Here is a 22,980-nt window from a genome sequence, read left to right as displayed (position 1 = left end):
TATAACTCGTAACACATTTTTTTTTGAATTACATGTACTTCCCTTTTAAATGTCTTTCAACCTACTTTATATATGAAGGTTGTTTGACACAATTATCTTATAAACTGTTTGAAAACTTATAAGTGAGTGGAGAATTTATAAAGTAGCTAAAAAATTTAAGTTAGGAAAGAAACAACCATGACATGATAACAGATTAAAATAGATTTTTTTGATAAAAGATAACTGATAAGTTAGCTAATATATGTAAAATTAAATGAGTCAAAGCTTATAAGTAAAGTTGACAATGAATCAAATTAACTTGACATTTATTTGAAATTGTACTTATTATTTATTTTATTAAATTTGGTTCATGAACTAAACGAGCTAGCTAAAAGTTAAGCTCATTAAATAAACGAACCAAACTTGAGTCAAGTATAATTAAACTCGGTAAGTTTATGAGCTAATTCCTTATATATGTATATTGTATGTGTATCTTCTTACACTATCAGTGGTATTACCTAACCATATAGCTATGGAATTAGGATAAAAATCACATGTCTCCGAGTAGTTCCCAATTCCCTATCTCGACCATTTAAAAATTGCCACATAAATAAAAGGAAAATTTTGAAAAGCAAAATGTAATATTTTTGTATTACTTGCTAAAATCTAATTGGTTTGGGACAAAGAATTGGGACAGACTTGATGACATGTGATCTGTGTTCAAGAAACTGATCTCTTTCAGGGTGCGCGACTACTTCTCCCAACAAGTGTCACCTAAGGAATCAAACTCTTAACCTTTTAGTCTTTATGGGAATTTAATACGGTTTTACACCAATATATCAACGTCTTATTAGTTATTGTATGTGTATATATATAAATCTTTAATTTTATAATATTAAATAAATAATCATTGTTCAAATTGTTGAAATGAACCACTCGAAGTAATGAGTTGAATTAAACAGTTCGTGAACTCTTGACGAACAAACCAATTCAACCTAGTAAGCCGAATAAAACAGTTCATGAACTTCAATCGACCCGAATTCGAATTGAAAACATAGTTCATCATTTCAAGTCAAATTTCAAGTCGAGCAAATCATTTTCAAGTTAAACTCTGTTTCAACTAGATTTGACTTGTTTCTATCCAACTTATAGGTCATAAGTTACTTTAACTAACTTTATTAAATAAGTGTCGTTGCCAAACAAAATCAAATAACTCATTTTTAGCCCAGTAAAATACATGAGATGGTGCTGTAGAGACTTAGAGGTGGTGTTTATGAACTTCAGTGATAGACGAAAGAAGTTGATGGAAATGAAGATGCTCGTGGTGGTCACAATTTTCTGTGAACAACGACACCGTGGGATTGAGGTGTGATCACTATAAAGAGGTGGTGGAAACATTTCAACTTTCAAGGCTACATGATGGTGATTGTTGGCAAGGGGAAAGGTGAAATAGTGCTCCAATGTTTATTCCGGTGGCACTAGTATTGCTCCAGATCGGAGTTTGACTGTGAATGAGCCATGGGAGCATCTACGGTGGTTACAATTTGATAGAAGTGATGGCATATGATGGTGCTACAGTGGGACACAGATATCACCAAAAAACAAAAAATTTAGAAACATAAATTATATTTTAATATTAAGAAAGTTGATTGGCCAAGAAGATATAAACATAATCATTTTAGGTTATAAGATTCCTTCACTACAATGGAGAATTGTGGCGAAACTAGGGGTGAGTAGAACCCAACCCTACCCGCTCATTCAGTTTGACTTAATCATGGTCGGACCCAAATAAGATCAGGTCTCATCGAATTTAGGGTCGAGTCCCAATTCAAAAGTAGGACCTATATAATACTTATGGATGCATAGGAGACAAACATGACTCAATACAATTTGTCCTTTTGTCTCTCACTTATCATGTTTATGTGTCTATATTTAGTTGTGTATAGAGCAATGATAAAAATTACAACTTTTTATGATACATTTATTTTTCTAATTATAATAAAATTACATTTTTTTTAAAATTAAAGTACATTTTCTTAACTCGAATTCCCCACTCACCGTGTAGCTTTCACGGGCCCTTATGTTGATTCTCACGTATCTTGCCACAGCAATAATGTGGACTATCCTTGCATTCATTCTGGAGAAAATAACAAAGCTGCAAGTCTTTCTCCTTGTATTACTACTTTTGTTGCTTTTCCCTACCACTTCATCTATTTAGTCACATGGTTCATTGACGTGGTTTTATTACATTATAAATATTATGCTTTTTTAAATCGGAGCACATATACTATCTCCAATAGAGTATAAGTATTCTCATAAGTTGAAACAAATATATTAAATTTAAAAATTTATTATTTTTGATTAATTATAACTCGTAACACATTTTTTTTTGAATTACATGTACTTCCCTTTTAAATGTCTTTCAACCTACTTTATATATGAAGGTTGTTTGACACAATTATCTTATAAACTGTTTGAAAACTTATAAGTGAGTGGAGAATTTATAAAGTAGCTAAAAAATTTAAGTTAGGAAAGAAACAACCATGACATGATAACAGATTAAAATAGATTTTTTTGATAAAAGATAACTGATAAGTTAGCTAATATATGTAAAATTAAATGAGTCAAAGCTTATAAGTAAAGTTGACAATGAATCAAATTAACTTGACATTTATTTGAAATTGTACTTATTATTTATTTTATTAAATTTGGTTCATGAACTAAACGAGCTAGCTAAAAGTTAAGCTCATTAAATAAACGAACCAAACTTGAGTCAAGTATAATTAAACTCGGTAAGTTTATGAGCTAATTCCTTATATATGTATATTGTATGTGTATCTTCTTACACTATCAGTGGTATTACCTAACCATATAGCTATGGAATTAGGATAAAAATCACATGTCTCCGAGTAGTTCCCAATTCCCTATCTCGACCATTTAAAAATTGCCACATAAATAAAAGGAAAATTTTGAAAAGCAAAATGTAATATTTTTGTATTACTTGCTAAAATCTAATTGGTTTGGGACAAAGAATTGGGACAGACTTGATGACATGTGATCTGTGTTCAAGAAACTGATCTCTTTCAGGGTGCGCGACTACTTCTCCCAACAAGTGTCACCTAAGGAATCAAACTCTTAACCTTTTAGTCTTTATGGGAATTTAATACGGTTTTACACCAATATATCAACGTCTTATTAGTTATTGTATGTGTATATATATAAATCTTTAATTTTATAATATTAAATAAATAATCATTGTTCAAATTGTTGAAATGAACCACTCGAAGTAATGAGTTGAATTAAACAGTTCGTGAACTCTTGACGAACAAACCAATTCAACCTAGTAAGCCGAATAAAACAGTTCATGAACTTCAATCGACCCGAATTCGAATTGAAAACATAGTTCATCATTTCAAGTCAAATTTCAAGTCGAGCAAATCATTTTCAAGTTAAACTCTGTTTCAACTAGATTTGACTTGTTTCTATCCAACTTATAGGTCATAAGTTACTTTAACTAACTTTATTAAATAAGTGTCGTTGCCAAACAAAATCAAATAACTCATTTTTAGCCCAGTAAAATACATGAGATGGTGCTGTAGAGACTTAGAGGTGGTGTTTATGAACTTCAGTGATAGACGAAAGAAGTTGATGGAAATGAAGATGCTCGTGGTGGTCACAATTTTCTGTGAACAACGACACCGTGGGATTGAGGTGTGATCACTATAAAGAGGTGGTGGAAACATTTCAACTTTCAAGGCTACATGATGGTGATTGTTGGCAAGGGGAAAGGTGAAATAGTGCTCCAATGTTTATTCCGGTGGCACTAGTATTGCTCCAGATCGGAGTTTGACTGTGAATGAGCCATGGGAGCATCTACGGTGGTTACAATTTGATAGAAGTGATGGCATATGATGGTGCTACAGTGGGACACAGATATCACCAAAAAACAAAAAATTTAGAAACATAAATTATATTTTAATATTAAGAAAGTTGATTGGCCAAGAAGATATAAACATAATCATTTTAGGTTATAAGATTCCTTCACTACAATGGAGAATTGTGGCGAAACTAGGGGTGAGTAGAACCCAACCCTACCCGCTCATTCAGTTTGACTTAATCATGGTCGGACCCAAATAAGATCAGGTCTCATCGAATTTAGGGTCGAGTCCCAATTCAAAAGTAGGACCTATATAATACTTATGGATGCATAGGAGACAAACATGACTCAATACAATTTGTCCTTTTGTCTCTCACTTATCATGTTTATGTGTCTATATTTAGTTGTGTATAGAGCAATGATATCTATTTAGTTGAAAATATCATTGATGATCTAACTTTTCATCTTATATACATGATTAACAATATATACATATAATTTTATATGTGAAATTAAAAATTCATAATAATAAATAAAATAGTGAGAAGACTTAATCTAAAGAGATGCATGCATTATATTTAATCGCGTCTAGGATCAAGTTCGGATTCAAATATTGTCTCACTCGATATTTGAGATCAGATTAACTTTGAGTCTATGGTTGTGTATAAAAAAATGAACCTACCAACATTGGTCAGGTAATAGACAAACCTTACCCGACCCATACTCACCCCTAAGTGGTACTGAAAGTGGGATTTCTGATTTATCGAACATAAAGATAGGTGAAGCAGTTTTCAAACCTCTTACACAAAAAATTCATATCTTAACCCATTAAATGTTAGAGGAAGATTCTAAGTTATTTTTCAATACAAAAAGTTATAATTAAGAAAATTTTATTTTTCCACATCTTCTAATACTTACTCTTTAATCTGAAGTAAGTTTATAAGAAATGATACGAGAATAAATTTAGAACATTTTTTAATATAAAAGAAGTAAGAGTAACCACAATCACACAATATTTTTATTCTTGTTTGACTCTCATACATTATTTTATAATGAGAGAAATCCACTTACTTTAAGAGTAAGTTTTTTAAATTTACTCCTCATATTAGATATCAATTCTAGGGAAATTCAATAGTTTGAATTAGTGAGTAGATCTAAAACATTAGATGTTCATAAAATTGATGGTTAAGATGAGGAGTAAGTTTAAAAAATTTACTCTTAGAGTAAATGGATCCCACTCTTTTATAATATATTATAAATTCTCATAAAATAAGAACAACATATTTTTTCTCCACAATAATAAACATCATTTTTTTTATTTGGATCACAATATCTACCATTTTCCCACAACACATATCTCTTCCTTACTTTCTCTTTGGCTAAAAATAACCAAGAATTGTTATTATTTTAATAACAAGAGAACAATCATAACATAATAAGATTGTTCAGAACAAAATTATTATGGTTGCTCTAAACAAATCATTCTATACATAAATGGCCAAATCTAAATCATTTAAGCTTAACAAAAAGAATGGATGTTTGGCACCTATTTACACTCATTATTACAATCTAATTATAATTTTATATAAAAAACATATTTTATAAGCCATATATAAATATATAAAAAAACAGATACATATTGCACACCAAAAAGGAAATGCCAAAATAAGTGTTTATAAAGAAAATGTGTGTTGAGTTCAAGAAATTCTGTCTAGGTTTGTTAATATTTATATAGTGTAATCTCAGCATAAAAAAAATATACACAATGAATATATTATTCAATTAAAAACTTTTATCGATCCCTTTTCATTACTTATCTCTTATTATTTTTCTGAGATTTTATTTTTCTGTTTTGAACAAAATCTGGGTTGTCACATGCATGGCAGTGAGCTATATGTGCCATATAAAGCAGCTTACACGAGGATTCCACTACTTCCTCTTTTTTCTTCTCTCACTTTGTTAATTCTCTGCCACCCAGATTCTTCAGATTTCCCACTCTTTCGTACCCTCTCTTTAAAACCCTCACACCCTTACCCATCTACAAATAAGTGCAACCATTTTTCTCTCTTGCTTTCACCACCCCTTACACTTTTAATCTCTTCTTCATTCCCCGTATTTTTTCACTACTCTATCACCCCATTATATCATTATATCTCTTACTTCTCTACTATAGTTTAAATAAATGCTTACTTTTCTAATTGTTTCCCCAATAGTAACATGATACGATAGGTGATTCTCTTTGGTGCGGGTACGTAGTATGTAGTATGTTAGTATATCAAATATCGATACGCTAAAAGTATATTTAGTAGGGTTTCTATACCCAGATGATAAAATTCTTTATTTTTTGTTGTAACTCAGTCATGTAAATGAGTATACATTACTAATTATTCTTTTTTTCTTTTACTTAAACTGTTGGTAAAATTTTGGTCCAGTCGTTAAAGGAACTAGTTCGCAAAAGAACCACAGATTAGTACGAAAGAACTAATTTGATGTTCTCTACTAAGATTAAGATGAGAGAATTGTCTTCCTATGCTCTTTCCACTCTATTTTATAGTATTCTGTTTTATTATAAACTGAGTTGAGAATGTTTTGTTATCCAGGGAAGGAAATTGTACTACTTGAGACATTGCTGTAAAACATCAATGGTTGGGTTCCATGATGATCATATGAATGAAAACATGTATAACAGCAACAATTCTATTTGTTTCCCCGGTCGCGTTGAAAGGCTAGTTAGAGGAAGAGAGTTAAGAAAAAGCAGCAGGGCATTTCTTTCAAATGAGTCACCAGATAATAGCAACAATGAAAACTATAATAATAATATTATCAATGGGGTTACTGAATCTATGGAGCATGACCTGCATTTAAGAGAAGCTAATGGTAATAGTTCAGGTCATACTTCGCATTTCGAACGGTTCCTGGAGGGTGCAGCAGCAGCAAGAGCTTTTACTGATGGGTATGAGAGGGACGATGGAAAGCCTTTTCGACAACGGCTTTTGGTGGTGGCAAATAGGCTTCCAGTTTCAGCCGTTAGGAAAGGTGAGGATTCATGGTCTCTGGAGATAAGTGCTGGTGGTCTAGTGAGTGCTCTTTTAGGTATGTGATCATAATGCTTCTGAAGTAATTTTTTTCCTCCATAATGTGATGTATCTGTTTCTGAAGTTAGTATATGATTTTGATTGCTATTGGTTTAAGAGGGTAGGTTCACAGTTTATGTTTGTTACATTTTAAGTTATATTGTAACATCAACAACTTCTTTTACTTTTTACAACAAATGATGTTATCTCTACCAACAAGGCGTTAGTCTACAGGTGTAAGATCTCACTCGATCCCCATGTATCATACTAGGTTAAAAGTTCGATTCCCGGGAGTGATCCATGTTGAGAGGGGCAACCACATACCTTGAAAGTGATTAGTTCCTTACCACAGGTTGAGGGATACTATTAGTTATACAAAAAATGACATTATCTATATTTTTGACTTGCTTGGCATCTAAAAACATAAATCAAAATAAAAGTTGTACTTATAACGGAATTCCTGCCATATTGACGCGGCTGCCTTCTTTAACAAAGGTGTGAAGGAATTTGAGGCGAGGTGGATAGGTTGGGCAGGTGTTAATGTGCCAGATGAGATTGGACAAAAAGCACTTACAAAAGCATTGGCTGAAAAGGTAATAAGTTTCTTACTCACAATGTCAAAAGTAGCTATTGGATTTACTAATGTGCTTTTTTTCGTTAGTAGTTTTATGATTTCGTTTTTATTAATTTGCTTGTTACCTGATTTGCAGAGGTGTATCCCAGTATTTCTTGATGAAGAGATTGTTCATCAATATTATAATGGTTATTGCAACAACATTTTGTGGCCCCTTTTTCATTACCTTGGACTTCCACAAGAAGATCGCCTTGCTACAACTCGTAGTTTCCAGTCTCAGTTTGCCGCATATCAGAAAGCAAACCAAATGTTTGCTGATGTTGTGAATGAGCACTATGAAGAGGGTGATGTTGTTTGGTGCCATGATTACCATCTCATGTTCCTTCCACAATGCCTAAAGAATCATAACAGCAAAATGAAAGTTGGCTGGTTTCTCCATACCCCTTTTCCATCTTCTGAAATTCACAGGACACTGCCATCTCGTTCCGAGCTCCTGCATGCTGTTCTCGCAGCAGATTTAGTTGGGTAAGTTGCAATTTTCTCCTCCATTTAGGAATTGATTTTTGTTTTCACTCCTCCTGCATGTTTTATATGGGCATGCTGATTTTGTCAATGATTGTTTCAGCCACACATTAAACTCTGAAACTGCCAATTTGTCAATATGTATGAATTTTTACCAACAATGAGTTCACTAATTTAACAAGCATAAACCACCAGTTCCTTTACACTAATGATATAGGCTAGTGCTATTACCCACTAAATCACATCTATAATATATATCTCTCTCAAGAAGGGAACTTTACTTTCTTCCTTTGACCTATTCTTGCAAATGTCATTAATCAATAACCTCGGTAAAATTTTGATGAATATACTTTATTAGATATTTGTCATTTAATAGAATTTTATGAAAACCATACTTTGTTGAAACAGTTTGTGTCTATTCATTACAGTCCGTGAGTTCCTACCTTCTCTCCGGTCAGTTGTTATGAAAACTGAAACTTGAACCTCTATGAGCCACAATGATACTAATGAGTCATGCAGCATTGTTTCATTATCAATTTTCTTTCTGACTAATCAGACAATATACTGAAGTAGTATAACCTGATTCTTGCCCTGAAAAATTAAAGGGACTAAATCTTATGACTGCAGTCCAAAGTTAATACTTAAAAGTTTCCTCCTTATGGTCCAGCAAATGGTCAAAGTGACCAATAACATTTGATTGAAAATAGTTTCATGAGCCTGATTTGGTATTAAACCATTGCATGTTAAAGTTTTTACACAAATTAACATGGTCAAAATGGCAATGCAAAGGTGTGTTGAAATGACAATATCATGCCTATGTTGACTCTTTAGGCTATATTATTTCCATTTAGCTTGCCATTCTCTGTTTCTCTTTTCCAGTTTAATAATTTTAATTACTATTAGTTGTTCTGACTTGAATAAAGTACAATTTTTTATGAGCAGTTTTCACACCTATGATTATGCACGGCATTTTGTTAGTGCATGCACTCGGATCCTTGGACTAGAGGGCACGCCTGAAGGGGTTGAGGATCAAGGGAAGCTAACTCGAGTTGCTGCAGTATGTGCTCATTAAGTTTGTCTATAAGATCGCATTCCTGCTTCATACTTACATTCACCTTTATTTACTAAATTTTTTATAACTTTAACTAAGAAAAGGGGGGAGGGGGGTGAAAGAAACTTTCTGAATAAAACTTTTCTTCTTTAGCTGTAAGTCTGTAACCAATTAAGATGAGCTTAAGAATAGAACTACTTGTTTACTTCTGTTGCGCTTGAATTTCAGTTTCCAATTGGTATAGACTCACTGCGATTCATACGTGCACTTGACCTTCCTCAAGTCCAGGAGCACATCAAAGAATTACAAGAAAGATTTAAAGGCAGGAAGGTACATCTTTTACTTTGTATTAACTGATTTTTATGTCAATAGAGGGAGAAGGAGACTATGTAAAACTATAAATGAAACAACTAAAACGGACTTAGATATAAATGACATTTCCAAACACATTGTTTATGATGAAACACTATGCTCACTGTTTTATGTTATGTTCATGTGCATTGATACAGGAGTGAATGTTTGTTTGGTATGGAATGTGATGAGATTCTGTTTTCTTTTGCATAGAGCAAAGTGCTACTTTAATTTGGTTTTGTCATTTGACTATCAAAAAACTTTTTCTTGGCTTCACAGGTAATGTTAGGTGTTGATCGCCTTGATATGATTAAAGGAATCCCTCAAAAAATTCTAGCATTTGAGAAGTTTTTGGAAGAGAATGCTTATTGGCGTGATAAAGTTGTTCTGCTTCAGATTGCTGTGCCAACAAGAACAGACGTTCCTGAGTGTATGCTACTTATATTATCTCTTCTTTTTTCTTGTGCTATCCTCATTGTTTACTTATGCAACCTCATTTTTTCTCTTGCTTATCTACATGTTCGGGAAAAAAGAACGTCTTTGTTATGCTTTAAAGGAAAAGGAAAATAAACAAATTGTTTCTGGGATCTGTTAGCTGAAATATTACTGTATTTTCAAATTCAAGTATACAGAAATTCCCTAATGAAAAATAATACCCTTCTTGAAAATTGGGCACATAATCAATACAATGTGCTCTTCGCAGTCTTAATCAATACAACCTGAAGTTGATTTACTTTATTTTTTGTAGCAGTCTTAATTCCTACTGCTTTCTCCTCCTTTTGATTTAGTTTGTGTAAAATTCTATCTCTCCGCAAAGGTTAAGTTGTTAGGTGAGGAAAGGATCAAACTCTTGACTAATTGGTACATATATAGTTGTACTATGTCAAAGACCAACTTTTCTAAAGATTGCTGCACAAGTGATTTAAATTGTGGTCCGCATCACGCTGCAATATTGCGGTTGTGGTGACTGTTGCAACCACATCACATTGCAATTGTGATGCCACACCGAATCACAATGATATGGCCGCATCAGACTGTGTTTGTGCCACATTGAATTCAAAAATATATTTTTAATTATAAAATAATTCACGCCACAATGACCGCACTCCGCATCGCATGAACCACAATAACCACAATCACACTAACCACAGTTTTGACCACAATTTAAAACACTGCCCCCTACTCCTTTTTGGAAGAGATTCAGTAATGGTTTTTCATCTCAAACAACTGAAGATAATTTTTCTGTGGGAATTCCCTGAACTCGTCCCATGACCATGAAAATCTTAAGCTGTTTAGAGCCGAGAATTTTTTTATATCTTCAACAAATGGAACGTGAATAATGTACTTTTTTCATTTGTTCTTTCATATGTACAGATCAAAAGCTCACAAGCCAGGTCCATGAAATTGTTGGTCGGATCAATGGCAGATTTGGAACACTGTCTGCTGTTCCTATTCATCACCTGGTGCGTTCTTAAGACAGTGATTATTTAATGAACATTACATTAATGCTGATACACCATCACATACAGTACAAAATTTATTTCTTTGAATAAATCTCATCAACTATATAATTTAGCAGTACTGGTTGTATAATTTTTGCCAACTTCTCTCATGCTATGCATTTATCTTAAGTTCTTAACATTTTATGTAGAATGGGTGAAAATAAAGAGATTAGTTTTGCAAGAAATGAATACAAATTCATTTAAACTTCTTTGGGAAACCAGAGGGAAATATGGAGGAATGAAATGGGGAAATGTGTTAAACTTAAATGATAGGAAGTAATTAGGGTTGTAAGAAATTAGGGTTTGGTAAGAGAAAGCTAAATTGTTGAGAAAGTATCTTAGATTTTTCATAATATTTCTGAAAAGAAAAATTAATAAGTGGACAGTATAATTCATGATGAGAGCCACCGTGTGGCAACATATGATATTAGGTAAACTTCTAGAAAGCTCCTACATATTTTCACTACTCCGGGTAGATAGGTTACCTTGCTCATAAAAACTAACAAAAAGCTTGAATAAAATCCTTCATCCAGCATGGGGTTTGGGTCATCTCTGTCTACTAGAGCCCAAATCTTCCTCATCTTTGTCTTCATGGACCAAATTGATTTGCCTGCCAAAAATACTGGGCAGTTTACAATGAAACTTGTCCTCAACGTTCCGAGTAAAAAGAGACTTCACATGGATTGTGCTTTTAATTAACAGAGGAGACTGTGTGGCAGGTGAACATTGAAGATCAAACTAAGGAGGAAGTGTTTAGGAGGTGGAACCTAATTAATCTCCATTTTAATTTTTCAAGTTCGCAGCAGGCGAAGGAGTGGATTTGGGTTGAACTAGGATGGGACTTGCCTTATACTACCTTGGTTGGGTACCTGGAAGGGGATTTTGATGCTCCAGTCAATTTTCATATAAGGCGGGAAAGACGAAATAAGAGAGAAGATAATTCTGTTGGGACTTTAGAAGAGAAGAAAAGAATGAATGAAATATGAAAGTAAACAAGAAGAAGAAGTGTTAAAAGAATGCAGTGTAGAATGAATTGTATATTCATCTCATAGCCTAATTCATACACAACCTATTTATAGTAAGGTTGGTTCAACTACTAACAGAAATTCAAAACCAACTTCTAATAATGACAAATTACGTTTCCTTCTCTAATTACACAACACTACTCACTTAGACTTGAACTCTTAAGACTTGAATTACACTATGCATTTAACACTCTCCCTTAAGACAGGTCCTTAAGAGATACAACACTCATCCTTCTCAATAAATCTTCAAATGTCCACCCTTAATGCCTTTGTGAATAAATCTGCCAATTGCAGTTCAGTTTTGCAATATACCACTTGTATCCTCTGTTTGTTCATCAAATCTCTAATGAAGTGGAACCTCACTTCTATGTGCTTGCTTCCACCATGACTCACTGGATTCTTTGACAAATTTATGGCTGAAATGTTGTTAATCCTTAGTTGCAATGGTATCTTCACACTCATCTTCATCTCTTTCAATAATTCTTCCAGCCAAACAGCTTGGCAAGCTACATAACATCCTAGAATATACTCAGCTTCACAGCTTGAGAGAGCAATGACTTGTTGCTTTGTAGAGGACCAAGAGATAGGAGCATTGTTAAGTAGGAGTAAGTATCCAGATGTACTCTTCCTTTCAACTAAGTCTCCACCATAATCAGAATCTGCATAGCCAATCAACTTCAGTTCTGATTTCTGTTTTCCTGTTGGAAATAGTATGCCTCTGTCCATTGTTCTCTTTATATATCTCAACACTCTCTTAGCTGCTAGGAGGTGAGTCTTCTTTGGCTTACACATAAATCTATTCACAAGAACACAATATGAGATATTGGTCTGCTATTGCACAAGAATCTTAATGATCCAACAATTTGCTTGAACATTGTCTCATCAACTGACTCACCTTCCTCATCCTTGGTTAGTTTCAAGTTTATTTCAACTGGACTTCCTACTGAGTTGTAGGAATCCATGTTAAACTTCTTTAATACTTCACTTGCATATTTCTTCTGATGCAACATGATTCCTGCTTCTGTATAGGCAAATTCCAATCCTAGGAAGTAGCTCAATCTTCCTAAATCAGTCATTTCAAATTCTGCATTCATGACCCTTTGAATTCATCAATTCTTTCTTGGTTTGATCGTGTCAATAGTAAGTCATCACATATAAGCATATGACGAGTAAATCTCCTTCTGCACTCTTAATGTAAACTCCGTGCTCAACAAGACATTTATGGAAGTGAAGCTTGAACAGAAAGGAATCTATCATTTTCTTCCAGGCTCTTGGAGCTTGCTTCAAACCATACAAAGTTTTCTTCAACTTGTATATATGTTGCTCTTTGCCTTTTGTGACAAAGCCTGAACATTGTTGCACATACACTTCTTCTATTAGTGGTCCATGGAGAAATGTTGATTTCACATCAAGTTGACACAGCCCCCAATTCCTAGCACTTGTTATTGCAACAACTGCCCTTATGGTTTCAATTCTGGCCACATGAACAAAGACTTCTTTGTAGTCTAGGCCTTGTCTTTACAGGAATCCTTTAGCAACTAGTCTTGCTTTGTATTTTAAGATTGATCCATCAAGATTGAGTTTCTGTTTAAAAATCCATTTAACTCTTATTTGATGTTTGCCATTTGGAAGCTCAACCAAGTCCCAAGTCTCATTTCTTTCAATGGATTTGATTTCATCATTCATTGCAGCCTTCCATTCTATCTGATTCAGTGCCTCTGTTTCATCTATAGGAGTTGACTCAGCCATTAGTGCTAAATGAATCAAACCACCTTCCTCATTGATCTGATCATCAACATGTATTTCATAGTCTCTGAATCTGTTTGGTAATGTTCTTGGCCTCTGTGATCTCTGAACTCTAGGTGTCTCATTAGTTCTTTCAATTTGTCTCTTTAGGTCATGTTCAACATTTATGGTCACATGAACCATCATTTTCAAGGAGGTTTGCATTTGCTTCCAATCCCATTTTTCCTGTTCTAGGATCAACACATCCCTACCGATCTGTACCCTTTCCTTGACTGGATCATAAAGTCTATAGGCTCCAGTAGAGTGATAGCATATAAACACTCTTGCTTCACTTTTATCCTGAAGTTTGGTTCTTTTCTGGTCAGATACATGGCTGAATGCTAGTGATCCAAAAATCTTGAGATGATTAACCTCTGGTTTCTTACCTGACCATACTTCAAGTGGTACTTTCCCTTCAAGTTTCTTGGTTGGACACCTATTCAAGATGTAGGTTGATGTTGATACTGTTTCAGCCCATAACTTTTGAGGCAAATCCTTCTCTTTGATCAAGTTTCTTGCCATATTCATAATGGTTCTATTCCTCCTCTCAGCAAGACCATTATGTTGGGGAGTGTATGGTACAATCACCTCATGTTTTATCCCATTCTTCTTGCAATAGGTTTCAAACTCATTTGAGGTATACTCTCCTCCTCCATTTGTTCTGAGTAACTTGATATATTTTCCACTCTCCTTTTCTATAGCAATCTTAAAACTCAAGAAAGCTTCATAAGTATCACTTTTAGCTTTTATGACAAAAATTATGTAGTATTTGTTACCTGCTAAGGATGGTATTTCAAAAGAGCCACAAACATCAGAGTGAACAACCTCTAGGATTGACTTGGATCTCATTTCCATTTCTGACTTGAATGAATTTCTTGTTTGTTTCCCTATCAAGCAGACTTCAAATACTTTCTCAGGCAGTGATATGATAGGAATTTCATTTACCATTTGTCTTGACCCTAGTTGATGCAGGTTCTTAAATTTTAGGTGACCATATCTGGAATGTCATAACCAGCTTTCATCACTAATCTTCATGGTAGCCAAACACTGTACTACAACTGCCTTGATGTTTACTTGGAATGTTTTGTTCCTTGTCAGCTTGCTTCTGATTATGAGCTTGTCATCAGCATCATAAAGTTCAAGTTGCTCATTCCTCATTACCACACTGAAGCCCTTTTCTAGTAACTGATGTATACTTAGTAGGTTGTACTTCATTTTTGGCACTAGCAACACATTTGTGATTATTGCTTTTGAGCCATTCTGCCTTGTAATCACTACATTCCCAACTCCATCTACTTCTAGAATTATCATCTGTAAACTTCACTTTGCTTTTCTTTGAGGGATCAAATTCTATTAGCCATTCTTTGTGCCTTGTCATATGATCGGAACATCCTGAGTCCAGATACCATGACTCAGTGTGTGAGCTTTCTGCAGATGTAGTTACCATAGTTGACAAGATCGAGATCTTACGTAAGATCGGAAGGAGTAGATGAAAACATAAAACGTGTGATCGTAACACGGATCGTAAGATCCTACCAAATATTAATAATTTTAGACATACATATTCATAGGATAATAAAATCTTTAACTTTCTCCATTGCTATAAATAACAAAATTAACAAGTAGCACATGATAAACTTACACTTCAAACATCAAAATATATGCATACAAAAGTATAAAGTCCCACATAATTGTAAAACTAACATATCAACATAATCAACTAAAGTGTTTAATAGCAAAAAACACCAACAAGTATCAGACATAAACAAGAGAAATAAAATCACTTTAGAAGAATTTTGGGCTGTCAAATGATTTTGGGCCATGAGTTTCCCTTTCTATACGAGTTTAAAAGATGAAGATTTTGTAATTTAGGGTTTTTGCAATAAACACAAAAAATCACAGTGTGTCGGGGATTTTACGATCCTGCGATCTTCCTCGGTGATCTCACTGGTGGTGGTGAGATCGCATTCAGAGTGGGCACGCGACTCGCTAGCTCTTGAAAACTCATAAGATCTACCGACCCTACGAGTTAAATAGCGATCTTAACTACTATGGTAGTTACCATTAGATTCAATGGTTTTGAATCTGAATCTCCTTGCTCAGCATAGGCTTCTTCATGATTCTTTGTTTGTTTTGCCTTTTCATCAGGACATTCATAAGAGTAATGGTCTGGTTTGTGGCAACTGAAGCACTCAATCTTCCTTTTATCAAATCTTTTTTGATTTTGGTTTGTTGTTCTTGGCTTTCCTCTTCTATCAAAAGATGCTTCCCAATCTTGACTGGTTTTGCCTCTTTCAACATTCTGAGCCCATCTTTTGTTATGGTCATTTTTTCCTCTCCACTTGTCTTTCCTCTTGTCTTCATCTTTGAAGTAGGTTGCTTTTAAGGCTTGTTCTGTCTTCTTGCCTGAACCTCTGTCAAGCAGCTTCATCTCATGAGCCTCAAGTGAGCTTTGAAGCTCTTTTATCTTCATCATTGTGATGTCCTTTGACTCCTCTATTGGAACCACAATAAAATCAAACTTTTGAGGCAGGGACCTCATGATCTTCTCAATCACCATAAGATCTATGATGGATTCTCCATAACCCTTCATCTGATTAGTTATGGTTAGTGCCCCTGGTGAAATATTCACCAATCTTATTACACTCTTCCATATGTAGTAGCTCATATTGTCTCCTAAGAGTTTGCAATTTTAGCTTTTTAATCTTGTCTCCACCTTCATGGCTTCGGATCAAGATGTCCCAGGCTCCTTTGGAAGTGGTAATACCCTGGATTTTCTCAAAATGAACATCATCCACACATTGATGGATTAGGAATAGTGCTTTGTTGTCCTTCTTCTTTGCCTCTTTGTGCATTGTTCTTTGACTTTTTGTTGCATTAAGGCCTAGTGGAAGAAATCCATCTTCCACTGAGTTCTCGGAAGCAGACCAAGACTGTCATTTTAGTCCTCCATCAATCCCAGTTCTTCTCTGTGAGAATTGGGAGTCCCATTGATGGGAGGTTTGTGCCATTTCCAACCATTTCTTGATCTTTCAAGCAATCTGCCACCCTTTTTTTATTGAATTTGAATGCCCTTTTTGCTCAGCTTTTTGTTTCAACGAATTCTATGTTGATTCTACTCCCACGCACCCTCAGGTCCTTGGATTCTACAAGCTCTTGATACCAAAGTTGTTGAGACTTTCGAAGAGAAGAAAATAATTAATGAAAGTAAACAAGAAGAAGTGTTAAAAGAATGCAGTGTAGAATGAAGTGTATATTCATTTCATAGCCTAATTCATACACAACCTATTTATAGTAAGGTTGGTTAAACTACTAACAGAAATTCAAAACCAACTTCTAATAATGGCAAGTTACATTTTCTTCTCTAATTACACAACACTACTCACTTAGACTTGACTCTTAAGACTTGAATTACACTATGCATTTAACAAATTCATGTTCAATGGCCTCCTTTATTTATACTACTTGGAATGAGCTTACCTTGTCTTGAAGGAAGGTCTAGTTATGTCATAGAAGATGCAATTGTCATCATGTCTAATCAACCAGTGTGGCAGGCTTACTGCTGAGCCTATGAGGTTCATAGGCGTCCCCTAGTAGGTGCCTTCCCTCATAAGTTACTTGATGGGCTTGATCCATACCCTCGCCTCTTTGAGCCGCAGTTTTGGCCTAAGGGTCCAAGTCCTATTTTATTGGGCCAATCGTGACCAGTCCAATATGTTCTGGACTTGTGGGATGGAATAATTGTCCCTCGTGTGGTGGTATGATCATAATCTGGCATGCCATTGGATTTCTAAATTCTTGGCTTTCTTCTCTAGTTGATGAGGCCATACACTAGCTCCGTCCATTGTATTCATATGGGAAATTAAATGGGCACAATTAAGCGTCATGAGAGGTGGAACCTAATTCACGTCCATTTTAATTTTTTTCAACTCCACAACAATCGAAGGAGTTGTGCATGAACGGTCCACACATAGCATAGGAGGTCAAGACTCGTGCTTTCTTATATTGCACGGCAGGTGAACATTGAAGATTGGATGGAGGAGGATATGATCAGGAATCTGTATGGCATGAGCTAGCATCTTCAGAGGTGGAACCTGATTAATGTCTATTTTAATGTTTTTTCAAGGCCACAACAGGTGAAGGGATGCTGCCTAAGCGTCCACATGCAATAGGGGCACATGGATTGTGCTTTCATAATTATGGTATGTGATGTTGAGGACCGAACAGAGAGGACAGTTTGTGAAACCACATGAGCCCCAGCTAGCGCCTTGGGAGTTGGAACCTGATTAACATCCATTTTAAATATATTGATTTTCATTTCCCTTATTTTCATCCAAAACAGCAACAACAATATCATCAATTTCATTTCCCTGCTGTCAAAATTTCTTTCCCTCAGCATTTTTTCTCTCAAACCAAGGGCAAAGAAATTTTTGAAACGTATAAAATATGGGTCGTCTCCTATGTTGGATCCCATCCAAGGTTCATTTGATGTGCCTAGTTCATACTGAACAGTAGCAACCAAACTTTCATTTAATTCACATAAAATGTGAAATCAATTTGAATTTCAGGTTGGTCTGAAGGCAAATGAAACTCTGTCGAAGTATTTAACTTGTGGATATGTGAAACTGTATTTATTACTTCATAGTCAAATTCATATGGGTTGAGAGTGTGTTTGATATTCCTATTGTCCAATGTCCATTAGCTTAGCAGAATAGAAATCAGATCCCAAATAGTAGAGTAGGCAGGTTCTTGTCTGGTTTTTAGGCTTTTCTTTGATGCAAGAACAACTATTGCATACTCCAATTTGCTATGCATGCAGGACCTACTTCCTTTATTTGTTATTTGTCAGAGTGCTGTCATAGACGGCTAAACAAATTTGCTATGTCTGCAGGATCGCTCTCTTGACTTCCAGGCTCTATGTGCTTTGTATGCCATCACAGGTACAATTTACTATGCCCTACGTGCTTTTAGATTTTTTTCATCTTTGACTGAGGTTTCCGGTGAATAGTTTCTGATGTCAAATTGTCGTTTGCTAGTAGTCAGCATTTGCAATGCATAGTTTATTTATCTAAAGTGGAAGATGCTTGTTTCACAGTGTTATTTTGGACATGCTTCGTCCTATCTTTTATAGGTCATCACCTTTCCTTTTAAGCTCTGCACTGAAAATGTTTTACTCAATCTTCTGTTTCTTTTTTCTCTACATGTATGAATTTATCTGTCTCACCAAAGGCCTCTAAATAGTGAGAAAGAAAATTTTCCTCTAGAAGTTACACTTTGAGAATGGCTGTAGTTGCACTAGCATAGAACCTATATTTAGGCTCATTTATGTGACCTACCTTTTTGTTAAATTTTCTGCTAATGGCATAATCATACTTTGTTTCTTACCCAGACGTTGCATTGGTCACATCCTTGAGAGACGGCATGAATCTTGTCAGTTATGAATTTGTGGCATGTCAAGATGAAAAGAAAGGGGTTCTCATTCTTAGTGAAGTAAGTACAGAAGCTTAGTAGTGTGTTTATCTTTTACTTTAGTTGCTCAATTCAGGGTATGTTAATGTTCCATAATTATTTAGCTGCTAATAGATTTGAAAGTTCGAAGATTGAAATTTCCCACTGTTCTAGTCTTTAGGTTATCATACATGAGATAAACCAACAAAAATTCCATGAACACCCTTCCCACTGGACCCTCCATAAAAAATAATAACAAAAACACCAGAAGTGCTGCTTTTTTCAGTTTCCTTTTAGGTTTTTGCAAATAATCTTTCAAATGGGGAATATAATCATACACCCATGAAAAAAGTTCAAGCTTTATTATACATTTATATCCTTTTGAAGGCCATTTTTTAATTACCATGGTCATCTTCACATAATCTTTTATCATATACTCTTGTTTTCTTCCTCCCTGCAATATGACTTTTTCAATTTTAAATCAGTATCTACTTTTTCGTGCAACATTAGACGAGCATTGTCAAATTTAGTGGGGTTTCATGACGGTCGTGTTACCCTGTACTGTCCGTTGTAACACACCCTTGTACCTATGTAATCAATTTAACAAGCCACTTAATAATTTTTTTCTTTTAATTCCAATGTCAAGCCTATTGCAACTCTCTGCACTTTGGATAAACTTTTATCATTTAAAGTATTTTTGGATCTAACATTAGGTATTTGGTATTCTTATTGTAGTTTGCAGGTGCTGCGCAGTCTCTTGGTGCTGGTGCAATTCTAGTCAACCCCTGGAACATCACAGAAGTTGCTGCTGCAATAGCCAAAGCTTTGAATATGCCATCTTCAGAAAGAGAGAAACGACATAGGCATAATTATCATTACGTCAAAACCCATACTGCTCAAGAATGGGCAGAAATTTTTGTAAGGTATACAAACTAGTGTCCTGAACATTGTTTCTTATGCAATAAAAGTGGTGCATTTTATATTCAAGGTGATATTTCTTATTTGGGACTGTTGATTTTATACATACTGATTCAAAATTTAGTCTGCAGTTCAGACTCTAAACCACTTTTCTTAAACAATACTAGAACTTATGTTGTAGGACTTAATTGTAATCTTATCTTGATTGTATTGTAAGGCTTCTGTGGCCAGGAGAAAATGTGTGAAACTATGCAGATAAACTATACTTAAATATGATGGTTACTTGGTGCTGTATTTTTAGGAATAGTTGTAAGACATCCAGATGCATGATTTCACCCAAAATGTGTTTTCAAAACATAGATCTCTTGCTTTGATTTTTAGTTCTAAGTGACATGATGAACATTATCTTTGAGCACTGCAGTGAGCTAAATGATACCGTTGTTGAGGCACAGCTAAGGACAAAACAAGTTCCACCCCGCTTGCCAACCAAGACTGCAATTGAACGTTATTTGCAATCAACTAATCGGTTGCTCATTCTGGTAAGCTATCTTAGCATGAAGCATATCTTATCACTTCTTTGAACACTGATCTTTCATGAAGCCTTTCAAATCTTCTAGTTTTTATAGATACTAGATACTAGTATTAACTATAAAAATGATATGAAAATCCATAGCACAGAGCTCTGATTACAAAGAAAATATCAGAAAATGCCTAGGTTCAGATGTATGAAGAAAAGATAGGCAGGAAAAATATCAGAGAAGTGATTCTTTCTCTGCACTCCCTAAACTACCCAAATGATGACACACCCCTGATACCACCCTCCATTCCCTTCTTATTCATGTCCCTTTCCATGATTCTAGCTCCATATTCTCCAATCATCAGCTGCCAATGACACTCAGTTGCAGTTTTTCATAACCAATTCCTCCACTCTACTTGCCATCTCACTTCCCAAGCTACTCTTATTTTCCCTTCTCCTTTCTTCAGTACACCTGAATATAAGGCCCATGGTTTCAAGGCATGAGTTTCCTCCCAAGTATTTAAACCTGTATGAATGTTCCCTAATAGCTACTTTAGGAAGATAGAAGAAGACTTGGATCTGAAGTATAATACAAGAATTAGTCATCAGTTGAACAGGGAAAAGAACTATAGGCGTATGTTTGTTTTACATTGTATCTAAGATGGCACACCATTCAAGACAGATGCTGAGATTAGAAAGGACACTTATCCTGAACCTGTTTGGTGAAATAAAACTTTCTTGCTTTCCCTCAATGTTCATTCACATTGGGTGGAATTAGAACAACCCAATTCTAAGTAAATTAAGCCATTTTCTCCAGAGACCGAACAGAATGCATGTTCTTATACCTTTATCTAAACCAAAAGGAAAATCGAATTATGCAATTAAATGACCAAATTTTATTTAGGATAACTCCATTGTAAAACGTTGCTGAAATTAGACTAAAGACTATTAAGACTATCAGTCATCAGATATGGAACAGTCACTTTAATCCTTTCAAGAATGTCCAATGTGGAAATATAAAACATCTTGATATATTTTTTTAGTAGAAACATGGTTTCTGTTTGAAAAAATGGTATATCCTCCTACAAAACCAACCAACAAATGCTTTTACACCATAAAAAAGTGACATGTGTCACAAAGTACCACTTTAAAGTACACTTTGTGAACATGTTGTTTTTCTTGTGGTGTAGTAGGATTTATAGGTTAATTTTGTAAAAGGACGTATCATTAATCTTTGTGCATTGTATGACCTGTCCAAGTTCTTATTAAATGCTTGAAAGTTCCTAATGAGCTTGCCGTTATTGTGGTTGTTTATAGCCAAATAGTGAGGACCAAAAAGAGTTGTGCAGAGTGAATCAGTGAAAGATAGCTGTTGTAATACCTAAATACATAAACTCATGAACAAAATCAGCATTCAAACTGTAAAAGTAGTCAATGAATCTAGAGGAAAGTTCATAAGTCATAACATGGATACTTTTAAAAGTCAAGTTGACCATTTAAGACTAGAAATTACAGTCTCAGTAAATCAGTTGGTCTTCTTCAAAGAATGTGCGGCCATCGAAACTACTATTTGTATGGATGTATTGAATGTCATGTTCTGTCTCTGTGTGTGTTAGATGTGAAGAAAGACTATCATATTAATGAGTTTAACTCCTATGTAGTGTTTCCGTTTTTTGCCAACCCTAGAACAAAAACATTACTAATAAAACACTTAAATATTTGTGTTGTTTACACTGTTTCATATTAATAATAATGAACTTTAGCTTTTTTTTACTTTGTGTTGACAATATATCTTGCCACTGGTGATACGCGCTACAGGGGTTCAATGGAACGTTAACTGAACCTGTTGAGAGAAAAGGTGATCAGTATAAAGAAATGGAACCCACCGTGCATCCAGAACTCAAAGAAGCATTGATAGAACTTTGCCATGACTCAAAGACCACGGTTGTTGTGCTTAGTGGAAGTGGAAGAACGGTTCTAGATGAAGTAATTATCGGTACATTGTTCTCTTATTTTTGAACTAGGTGATAAACTTTTAACATATTGCTATTTCAGAACTTTAAAGAATATGACATGTGGCTGGCAGCAGAGAATGGAATGTTTTTAAACCCTTCAAAGGGAGAATGGATGACAACAATGCCAGAGCAGCTAAATATGGAGTGGGTTGACAGCTTGAAGGTGTTCATTTTGAAGTTCCTATTCTTTTGATAGCTCCTTCATTGTATTGACTTTAATTGGTGATCCTGTGCTTTCAGCTTGTTTTTGAATATTTCACGGAAAGAACACCTCGGTCACATTTTGAAGAAAGGGAAGCTTCACTTGTGTGGAATTACAAACATGCAGGTGCTTAAGTTGTG

The 22,980-nt window shown here is 34.8% G+C and overlaps 1 protein-coding gene across 2 annotated transcripts in view; it reads left to right on the top strand.

Moving 5' to 3' along the window:
- LOC109356573 (alpha,alpha-trehalose-phosphate synthase [UDP-forming] 1-like) overlaps positions 1–22,980 on the top strand; it is a 30,839-nt gene that overhangs the window by 5,792 nt on the left and 2,067 nt on the right. The window contains exons 1-15 of one of the 2 annotated variants that reach the window (XM_019599965.1): positions 5,699–5,968; positions 6,457–6,949; positions 7,426–7,523; positions 7,641–8,029; positions 8,969–9,083; positions 9,306–9,407; positions 9,708–9,858; positions 10,803–10,891; positions 18,632–18,680; positions 19,130–19,230; positions 19,924–20,111; positions 20,528–20,645; positions 22,442–22,609; positions 22,679–22,801; positions 22,879–22,966. In XM_019599965.1, the coding sequence (XP_019455510.1) occupies positions 5,732–5,968; positions 6,457–6,949; positions 7,426–7,523; positions 7,641–8,029; positions 8,969–9,083; positions 9,306–9,407; positions 9,708–9,858; positions 10,803–10,891; positions 18,632–18,680; positions 19,130–19,230; positions 19,924–20,111; positions 20,528–20,645; positions 22,442–22,609; positions 22,679–22,801; positions 22,879–22,966 (2,509 nt within the window). In that variant the 5' untranslated portion in view covers positions 5,699–5,731. Of the gene's footprint in view, positions 1–5,698; positions 5,969–6,456; positions 6,950–7,425; positions 7,524–7,640; positions 8,030–8,968; positions 9,084–9,305; positions 9,408–9,707; positions 9,859–10,802; positions 10,892–18,631; positions 18,681–19,129; positions 19,231–19,923; positions 20,112–20,527; positions 20,646–22,441; positions 22,610–22,678; positions 22,802–22,878; positions 22,967–22,980 lie in introns of those variants that run through there. The other variant, XM_019599966.1, reaches the window with a different exon arrangement.

The sequence above is a fragment of the Lupinus angustifolius genome, chromosome LG09 (genome assembly GCF_001865875.1).
Source record: "Lupinus angustifolius cultivar Tanjil chromosome LG09, LupAngTanjil_v1.0, whole genome shotgun sequence".
Taxonomy (NCBI): Eukaryota; Viridiplantae; Streptophyta; class Magnoliopsida; order Fabales; family Fabaceae; genus Lupinus; species Lupinus angustifolius.
The sequence above is the reverse complement of the archived record's forward strand: the minus strand, read 5'-3'. Positions and strand labels throughout refer to the sequence as shown.